Here is a 10,787-nt window from a genome sequence, read left to right on the forward strand (position 1 = left end):
GACTTTAGCCTAGATTTCACAGACAGCATCACAAATATGTTTTTCAAAATGTAATCATACAGCACTTATATGAATAATGTGAGGAACAATATCTGGTATAACACTGAAATCTTCTGCTCCTACTTGGCAGAACCTTCCCATGTTTCCCTTCCTGGGTTACATAATATAAACCTGAGGGCCGACGGAGAGCTCTTCCTGAAAATGAATAGAAAACACTTTTCCTGCCCTTACGAGATGACAATGAGGATGTTTCGTTTATCCCTACAAAAACACAGGAACCTGTGTGAACAGCCAGGGTTTCCTGAATGTGGTCGCTGGTAGGAAACAGTGAATGTGGGTGAGAACTCAATGGGAAGCACTCGGGGCAAAAGGTGTGTGAGGATAGTAGAAAAGTCTTTTTGTGTGTCTGCGCATGAGTGAGAAAGTTGTTTGTGTGCGTTTGGGCTGTGAGTTGTTTATCAGGAAGATCGGAATTCCCATTTTAAATATTACTCCAGGGCGTGTTTCCGTATGCTGTACATAACAACAGGCATTTAAATATTGCGGTACATTGAACACACTCATCTAAATGCTCTTTAAAGTCTCTCGGTGGTTTTGTATTGCAATACAGATCCTCAGATCTATATTATGTAATTATGTACTTGTCATTATTGATAAACAATACTAAGATGTCTTTAGTTTCGTACTCACACCCAAATCCCAAGAGCCCCAGCAACACAAATAAAGGAATCCCCTGGCAATGTAAGCACACTCCCCCTACTATGATCCTTGCTGATGTCACAGAGGACCGGCCTCTCTCTCTCTCTCTCTCTCTCTCTCTCTCTCTCTCTCTCTCTCTCTCTCTCTCTCTCTCTCTCTTCTCTCTCTCTCTCTCTCTCTCTCTCACTCTCTCTCTCTCTCTCTCTCTCTCTCTCTCTCTCTCTCTGTCTATAAGGTGACTTGCCTCTGTGAAAATCCTCTGTAAGACTGACGAGGCATTTGGTATATGACTCTTGCCAAATCTTTTAGGTTAGTTACTATAGTCTGACTGGTGAGATCTTGGATCTTTCCTGAAAAAGACAAATAGTTGGACGACACTGAATGTGGGACCATCTGTGAACTCTTTAAAGTGGATACCTGCTTTTGGCACTGAGGATAATTTATTTGGACTATTTTGGAAATGTATTCAGGGAGAAATCTAAGGACTCTTTGCCCCATCTTGCTGTTTATTATCTGTTCTGCTAAGGCAGAGGTAAGTATGAGACCCACTAGTTTGCATATTAACACACTCAAATATTATACTGAAATATAATTTTACTTTTGAAATTGTATTGAGTGCAATATGAAAAGATTCATATCACAGTATGAAATGTTTTTTTAAATGTAAAATAATAGATCAAATATTTGTTTGGTTTTAGTCATTGTTTTCAATGTTATCTGAGCTATTTTTATTAATAGACTGACGCTTTGGATTGTTTTTCTTATTATATGTGACCCATCTGTGAAGTCCAGGCTAAAGTGTCAAAATGTAATTTAAAATCAAAGTTTTACTTTCAATCATTGATTTCACATTGATCTCAATCTTTGACTCAGTCAATATTAAAAAAACCATAAAGTTATATTTTCACAGAATGTTACAGTAGGATGTTTTTATGTTAAATGAAATGTATGTGAATCACAAAATATTAATAAGATATATTTTTGCTTGTTTTAACTTTAAATTTACTTAAATTCAATATGTTTGTCTATAAACTAGACGTATTTTCTTAGGTCATTTTGCTATTTTGCTAAAATACACAAAATAGCTTAAATTTGATGTTTTTGGTCTAAAAACTGCACTGTAAAAAAATTCCGTAGAAATTTGCAGCTGGGTTGCCGGTAACTTACCGTAGATTTAAATTTATGTTATTTACTGGCAACATTTTGTCTTTACAGAATAAAACTAGAAAAACAGCACCAAGCAAAACATTCTGGGAAACAAAATCTGAAGCAAAAAACAGAAAAAGGTTGATGATGATTTCTGGTTCCCAGAATGCTTTGCATGCGGCTGTTATTGTATAGTTTTATTCTGTAAAGATAAAGACTTGTTAATATTTAAAATGTATTTAACTTTGAACAAACTCTTGCCAGTAAATAACCTAAATTTAAATCTACGGTAATTTACCGGCAACCCAGCTGCAATAACATTGTAATTTCTACGGATTTTTTTACAGTGTAGAGTTATTTGCTTGGGCCGTTTTGCTCATCAAGAAAAAACATCTTAATGTAAGAATTTTTAGAGATTTTTACTAAAAAATACTAAGACAATTTTTTCTTGAAAATCATTTTTTGCAGTGATCAAGCAGTGGCGATTGGTGACGTTTTTTTTTAGGTTGCACAATGCGAAGCTCATCACAACATGTATTTAGCCCATCAAAATATGTGTTCGCCGCATCATGTGTCACTTAAGTGCATCATGCAATATTTCAAAATACATGCCTGCTGCAGTTGCTTCAAAGGGGTTTACGATGAAAGTGACGCACGTGTTTGCCAGATACTCGCTTAGCGTAATCAGAGTTTATTTTTTAAGTTAGTGTCTTGCGAGTATTTTGTGAACGTGAGCGTCTCTTTTATCATAAACCGTTTCGATGCGTGTGCAGCAGGCATGTATTTTGACATGATGCATGCACATAGGTTCAAATGACGTGCCGAACACATATTTTGACATGACGAGCAACACACATGACACACCGAACACTTATTTTGAATTCGCACCCCATTGAAGAGAAGTCACTGTGATTAAGTCATTAGATTTTAATACACTCTTAAAAATAAAGGTGCTTTCACAGTGATGCCATAAAAGAACCATTTCCTTCGTACATTTTTTAATCTAAAGATCCTTTTCACCTTAAAAAACCTTTTGTGAAACAGAAAGGTTCTTCAGATGCTAAATGTGCTTTAAAGAACCATTTAGACAGAAAAGATCTTCTATATCATTATGAAGCACTTTGATTTTCAAGAGTGTAAACACAGACAGATTCCTAACAGACTGACAATTCCCATCTCCACAGTAACCACAGTGAAATCTTTCATTTGTCCATCAGGTGGTCAGAGGCTGTTCTCGACCCTGCTCTTGCCCTCCGTCTCCGCCCTCTTGCCCTGTTGGAGTGAGTTGGGTGTTAGATGAGTGCGGTTGCTGTAAGGTGTGCGCACAGCAGTTTAACCAAGACTGTGGACCCGACCGGCCCTGCGACCACATCAAGGGCCTGCGTTGCCATCTAGGGGCTGGAGGAGACCCTCGACGTGGTCTCTGTAGAGGTGAGGATATCACGGCACTGAGACCAAGTATAACCAAGTGTAAGTGGGTAATTCTTCAATTAGGGATGAAGATCAAATAGGGCTGAAGGTTTTTTGAAAGTCTGAAAGACATGTTTGTGACATGGCGTATTATCCTGCTAGAAGTAGCCATCTGAAGATAGGTTCACTGTGGTCATAAAGGAATGGACATGGTCAGCATCAATGCTCAAGTGGGCCGTGGCATTTAAACGATGCTCCCAAGAGGCCCAAAGTGTGCCAAGAAAATATCCCCACACCATTACACCACCACCAGCAGCCTGAACCATTGACACAAGGCAGAAAGAATCCAGGCTTGGATGTTGTTAACACCAAATTCTGACCCTACCATCTGAATGTCGAGCCTCATCAGACCAAGCAATGTTTTCCCAATTTTGGTGAGCCTGTGCGAATGGTAGCCTCAGTTTCTTTTTTTTAGCTGACCGGAGTCAGGAGCTGCTATAGCCCATCTGCTTTAAAGTTCGATGTGTTGTGCGTTCAGAGATGATATTCTGCATACCTTGGTTGTAACGAGTGGTTATTTGAGTTACTGTTGCCTTTCTACCAGTCTGCCCATTCTCCTCTGACATCAACAAGGACTTTTTTGTCCACATATCACTGGATATTTTCTTTGTTTTTCTGACCACTCTCTGTAAACCCTAGAGATGGCTGTTTATGAAAATACCAGTAGATCACAAGTTTTCTAATATTCAGACCAGCCGTCTGGCACCAACAACCATGCCAAGTTCAAAGTCACTTAAATCTCCTTTCCTTTACATTTTGATGCTTTTTCCAATCAATTTGAATTTAATTGAATAAACAATATAATATATCATTTAAATTTAAACAATCCCTGTGATGGACTGGCCACCTGTTCAGGGTTTTTCCCTGCATCAGCCTAAAATAACATGAAAAGGCTCCAACTCCCAGCGATTGCAATAGGGTAAAGCAGTTAAGATGATGGATGGATGGGTGGATGACATAATCCACACTAACATTCATACATTTTACAAAAATCAACTTAAAAAAGATGTTTAAAGCCATTATGAAAGCTTTATATCAGATTTTAACATGGATAAAGTACTTAATATGAATATTAATGTATTACAACAAATTATTACTCTATAAGCATCCCAAATTGAAGAATCACCTTTATATGGACATATTTTATTTTATTTTATTATCATATATGATTTACCACTTGGTAAAAGTAATATAGTTACAACTTTTAGCTATGATTTGTATGGTCAGTACAATAAAACTATAATAGAGTAAACAGGCACATATGCCTGCTCATTCAAAAACCTATGACCTATGAAAAACCTAAATATCATAAAGTTATAATAATCTTGTTGTGCATCTATTAGCGGACGCACAGGGACGTCCTTGTGAGTTTGGAGGTCTTATGTATCAGCACGGGGAAGACTTTCAACCCAGCTGCCAGCACCAGTGCAGCTGTATGGACGGTGTGGTGGGCTGTATGCCCCTCTGCCCGCACCACATCCTTCTCCCCTCGAGACACTGTGCCAATCCCCGTCTTGAGACCCCACCAGGTCGGTGTTGTGAGGAGTGGGTTTGTGACGATGACAACACTATCAAGGAAGACACACGGGATAGTCACTCTCATCACAGCCCAACCATAAGCAACCACATAAGCAAACTTATACAGTCGAAAACAGGCTCCTTACAAGGTATATCTCTTTTGTATTTTTTCTTCTTAATCCCAGTTTATAAAGTGTTTTTTTTTTTTAAATATTAATATTACTCTTGCTCATTGTGTATCACTAAGTCTTATTATCAATGCTTTAGTTAAAACCCAGAACACCCTTGCAGCTGCCTAGCAACACACCAGCAACCACTTTGAAATGCTTTAGCAACCAACTAACAGCATAATATTCAGAACACCTTTGTAACTGCATAGCAACACTCTAGCAACCACCTAGCAATGCTTTAGCACCACCAAAACATCACCTAGAACCCCACACAGAACACATTTGCATTTTCCCAGCAACCACCTACAGTAATAATTATTTGGCAACCACCTAGCAATGCTTTAGCCACTACAAAATATAATAGCAATGTCATAAAAAGCAATCCAGAACACCCTTGCAGCTGCCTAGCAACACACCAGCAACCACTTTGAAATGCTTTAGCAACCAACTAACAGCATAATATTCAGAACACCTTTGTAACTGCATAGCAACACTCTAGCAACCACCTAGCAATGCTTTAGCACCACCAAAACATCACCTAGAACCCCACACAGAACACATTTGCATTTTCCCAGCAACCACCTACAGTAATAATTATTTGGCAACCACCTAGCAATGCTTTAGCCACTACAAAATATAATAGCAATGTCATAAAAAGCAATCCAGAACACCCTTGCCACTGCCTAGCAACACCCTAGCAACCATCTAACAATATAGCAATGCAGTAACCACACAGAACTTCCTAACAATTGCCTACCAACCACCTAGCAATGCTTAAGCCACTATTAATCATGGGGGGACACATTTTGTCCCCACCAGGGATAAAAAAAAATATTCATCAGAGGCAGGGATATAAAGACGGGGGAGGTAAATCCCCCAGGAAATTGCACCCTGCTCCTATAGCAATGCTTTAGCAACCACCAAAACAATACAGCAACCACCTAGCAATGCTTTATACACTGCCGAAACAATATAGCACCACCAGGCACATCGTCCATTTTAAAGTTAAAATTTACTTAGTTCTTATGTTTATGTGTTATAAAGCAGCATTACAGTTACATAACATGAAGCAGTGCAGTTTTATAATGAATATGTTGAGTTTAAAGGGGTGGTGAATTTGTCGATTTTATTGTTCTATATTGTTGTCTGATGTCTACTTATGATGTTCGCGTGGTTTTTACATTCAAAAACATCAAAAGCCATAAGTAATAGGCTATTTTGTAACATGGATTAGTGGCTCTCTGGAGAATGGTTTGTTTGAAGGGGCAGGCCGCATTGAAAACCTGGACGTAAACGGCCACTGCTATGATTGGACGGCTTAATTCCCCGTCATTACATGTGGGGAAATGTTTTAAAAACATTAATGTGATAAAAATAGCAGCCGAACACAAATATGTTTGAGCCACAAAAGATTCTGGGTGCTAAAGATGATACGCATAAATGACAATACGTATAGTAAGTAGAAACAAAACTTAAACTCGACTTGACTAAATTACCGTAAACAGCACAGTAAGCGCGCATCAGAATCTAAACTGCGGCTGATAAATCCTTATCAATAACTTTGTATATTTCTATTGTGCTTGTGAGGTTGCTCTTACATACATGTAACGTTACATAACACAGTTATATGATAAAAAAGCTTTGTTGAGTGTTTGACCTTTCAAACGCAACTCGCCTAAATTACCGTATACAACACAGTAAGCGGGCATCATAATCTAAATTGCGGCTGGTAAGTCCTTCCTTATCACTAACTTTGTATATTTCTATTGTTATATTACAGTTATCAGTTGTTATCAGTTGCATTGTTAAGTGTTGTACCTTTATTAATCGTTTAATGTTTTAAATAAATTAAAACAGTCAAACATACGTGTTCAGACATGGATGTTACAACAGGACATATCAAGCGATCTCTTCTAACAAATCAATAGTGAAACGCAGTAACTTAAATAAAGTAAAATCTTTTACTTACTGTGTATACTGCTGTGTCATTTTTGTCAGATCCAATATTAGTGGTGCTTTTAATCACAGTCTCTCTGCAAATCCAGCATCGACTTCTGAATCTGCGGTACACAAAGTAAACAAACACTCCCCACGCCAGCTGGAACTTCTTCAAAAACATCCTTTATCCACGCATTCCTAATGTTATGTTCTGAGCCTCCGTAATCCAGCGTCTGTGTTCTTCCCATAGACGGTTCTTCCACAACCGAAAACTGCGTTTCCATGGTTACTCTATCATAACAGATCACCGCGTCAAAATAAAAGTCTCTCCGAAAAAAATTATTTAAAAGTCATTTTGGTTACATTTGGCAATCTTTAAAGACATGTTTAATGATTGTTGAGACACACGTGTGTCACGCGAAGCTGTGGGCGGGGCTATAAAAGTGGTTGTTGTATTTGGGTTTGGGGAGGTGCTTCAATTCTACTTTGACGTCATATTTCTCCGAATTCCTCACTCGGTCGTTATACTGGCTTGGTGCCAAAAACTGTTATATTTCAGTAGCACGGACGTTTTCAGTTCTAAAACTTGCAGGATGTTCATTTAAGTATGATGACCTCTTATATAACAAATTATCAAGTTAAAATTGAGTATTTGATTCACCGCTCCTTTAATTGTTTTCTGATTTATGCTTTTTTCTTTCTCATTCAGAGGGGGGGTCCTTGCCAGTTTCTCAGGTTCCATTTCCATTCCCTAAATGTTTCCCACAGACCACCGACTGGACAGAATGCTCCGCCTCCTGTGGGTTTGGCATCTCAAGTCGTGTGACCAATAATAATGTAGAGTGCAAGCTTGTTAGAGAGACACGCCTTTGTCAGATCCGGAAATGTGACGCCCCTCCAGTTCTGAAGGTGAGATAAATACATATGCAGTTAGGTAAGACAAGTACATGGTCTACAAACTGAATTTGTATTGTTTTAGTGAATGGATGGGTTTGTGTGCTCTGGTTGTATTTAAGAGCTAATTTATTTTTGGTTGTTTTTCATACCACAAAGAAAGGAAAGAAGTGTCGACAATCGGTGAGGTCTCGGAAACCAGAGCAGATTACATTTGCTGGATGCACCACAGCCCGACGCTACCGGCCTCGCACGTGCGGCTCCTGTGTGGACGGCAGGTGCTGTCAGCCGTCTTCATCCCGCACGGTGCGTCTGCGATTCCTCTGCGCAGACGGAGAGACCATCACGCGCAACGTCATGTGGATCCAGCGCTGCCGTTGCAGCAAACGTTACTGTGGAGCTCAAAGAGATCGCTCACCCACCTTCAGCCTTCACAATGACATACATATCTTCTCTCACTGAGCAATTATGCAAGTCAACAGTAACTTACAGTAACTTATAGGGACTCAACAGTATCTTACTGTAACTCAAAAGTTACATACAGTAACCCAAACTCCGACAAATAACTTCTTGTCATTCCTCAATGGCTGAAGCCTTGTTATCACATTGCAACAATAACTCTCAGAAATAAAGATACAAAAATTGTCGCTGGGACAGTACCCTTTCAAAAGGTAAAACGATTTTACCCAAAAAGTGCATATTAGTACTTCAAAGGTAAATACTGGCAGTTTAAAGACACATATTTGTACCTAAATGGTACATATTAGGACCTTTTTTAAAGGGTACTGCCCCAGTGACAGATTTGTACCTTTATTTTTGACAGTGTAGCTCAACACCAAACCATTATTACCAATGTCTGTTCTCTCAAACACTCAATATATCGCCTTATTTCCCAAATATTAGAGTAGCATGGAAGGTTTCTGGCCTATAAAGTAAATGAAATGGATATGTTTTCCCTCTTTAAGCTACTGTTTCCTAGAGGGTTTTTATTATCTGATCTTTTCAGTAAAAATATTTTGGTGTAGTATATTTTGCCATGTCAGGCCTACAACTATTTTGTATAGAAAATTTGCACTTTATTTCTCCCCGCAGGACCTGTTCTATAAATACTGTAGGATAAAAACTTGCCTAGATCACATTTCAAAGCGAATTCAAATGAATATATATTTCACGTGAAATAATTGCAAATGTTTCAAGAAAAATTAAGATTTTGTATATTGTGACATTATTTTTGGCCCATTTATTTTCACCCTGAATTTCTTGAAATTAATTTTTAAGTATAGTCAACTTAGATTTACTTTACTATTTTCTATCTTGACTAGTGATAAGTTACTGTGTCTTATAAAATAAACTTCAATTACCTTAACTTATTTCAATTTCATTTTGTAAATTACAGAAACTTATTACTAGTAAAAAAAAAGTAGAAAAGACTTATAAATATAAGTTGACTATACTTATAAAAATAAAAAGGCAACCAGAATTTGCAGCGTTTTTGTAAACACTGTAAAAAATCCTTGTGGCACTTTTTTAATTTTTAAGTTTAATAAACTTGTATTTACAATTCATTTAAACTTTCTTGACTAGTGAGGAGTTGTTATAAATTTTCAAAATAAATTTGAATGAGTTTGTTATTTAAACTTTTTTTTATTATTATTATAGCAACTAAAAAGTTGAAATGAATGTTATTTCAAATTGATTAAACATATTTTTTTACAGCGTATACACTATTTCATTATGCCATAACAGTAGAGAGAATAAGATGTTTTTATGAAATTACAGTAATAAGAATTGGAGAAACTGAATAATTTTTATGAAAATAATGTCACAATACAAATGTTGTGGTCTTAATTATTTTAAGTTCAATTTTTTAAGTAAAATATAACCTGGACATGTTCTTGGCAGGTTTTTATCAAATTCATCTGATTTTTCAAAGCTATTTTCCGGATATAATCTTACAGTTATTTCACAAATCAATTAAGCCCATGTCTCATAGCTTTCCACTTCGATTTATTTATTCCAGTGCTTTGAATTTCAAAGTGTTCAATTGCATTTTGCTTTAGATGAGTGACTACCTATCATTGTTGATGGGTTAGAGAATGCACTAGATTGCTATAACTAAGGACATGTGATTATGTTACAAAAGATTTAGCATTGAGTGAGTTACCAAATTGTTTTTATCTAATATTTTTGGTTCTAAGCTAATATATTTTCTGTGTATTCTTTAAACTGCTGAGTTTGTACTCATATGCTAGATGTCTTTCCCAATTTTCTGTGTGTCTGAATGTATATGAAGGGAAAATGCAGGACATAGACAGTATGTTTTAGCACGGTAGTGCATAAATAGGAAAGCAGAGACTATGAATTGTTTTGTTCTTGTACAGTGTATAGGCTTCACTATTATGTGGAGTGACTCTTTTAAGACTGCTTCATTTTTCGGGGCATACGTTAATTTCTAGACGCTCTCTTATATTGGAGTGAACAGCTATTTGTATAGTTATGGTATCTGATGAGGCTCAAAAAATAAACATTTTCAGAAAAAATCTGCTCTGTGTCATTTGTCACCGATAAGTTTTTTAATAAAAGACTTTGTCACATTCAGAAAGAGACAAAGAGATTAACTCTGGCTTTAAACCTCAGCACATATTTGGCCCAGCAATACAAACATCACAGCTGCCGCTCAAATTCCCCACTTTCTACTGTCAAGCTGTCTTTTCTCCACATACAACTACAGGACAATGCATAGATTTACCTAAATTTTGTTCGTACGTGTTTTATGAGGTGGATATTTTAAATTAATTTGTATGACCATACTCAAACGTTTCTGTACGCTGTTGGTTCAACTTAAAAAAGTAAGTTACCTGGTTATTTTGAGTAAAATAAACTTAAAAATAAGTTGTGTAAAAATGTTCAGTTTCAACTAAAATTTTTAAAGATGAATTAACTCAAAAGGAA

The 10,787-nt window shown here is 37.0% G+C and overlaps 1 protein-coding gene across 1 annotated transcript; it reads left to right on the forward strand.

Moving 5' to 3' along the window:
* The first annotated feature begins 972 nt into the window (after positions 1–972).
* Positions 973–10,375, forward strand: ccn1l2 (cellular communication network factor 1, like 2). Its single transcript, XM_065247643.1, has 5 exons — positions 973–1,231; positions 3,063–3,276; positions 4,659–4,982; positions 7,651–7,850; positions 7,995–10,375. The coding sequence occupies exons 1-5, from the start codon at positions 1,160–1,162 to the stop codon at positions 8,295–8,297; spliced, it is 1,113 nt and encodes a 370-aa protein (XP_065103715.1). The 5' UTR covers positions 973–1,159; the 3' UTR covers positions 8,298–10,375.
* Positions 10,376–10,787: the final 412 nt, after the last annotated feature.

This window comes from Paramisgurnus dabryanus, chromosome 11, assembly GCF_030506205.2.
Source record: "Paramisgurnus dabryanus chromosome 11, PD_genome_1.1, whole genome shotgun sequence".
NCBI classification, from domain to species: Eukaryota; Metazoa; Chordata; class Actinopteri; order Cypriniformes; family Cobitidae; genus Paramisgurnus; species Paramisgurnus dabryanus.

Coding starts and splice junctions, on each gene's coding strand:
- ccn1l2 (XM_065247643.1), top strand. CDS start 1,160: ATGTATTCAGGGAGAAATCTAAGGACTCTTTGCCCCATCTTGCTGTTT. Junction 1,232..3,062: donor TCTGTTCTGCTAAGGCAGAG/GTAAGTATGAGA, acceptor TTTGTCCATCAG/GTGGTCAGAGGCTGTTCTCG. Junction 3,277..4,658: donor TCGACGTGGTCTCTGTAGAG/GTGAGGATATCA, acceptor TGCATCTATTAG/CGGACGCACAGGGACGTCCT.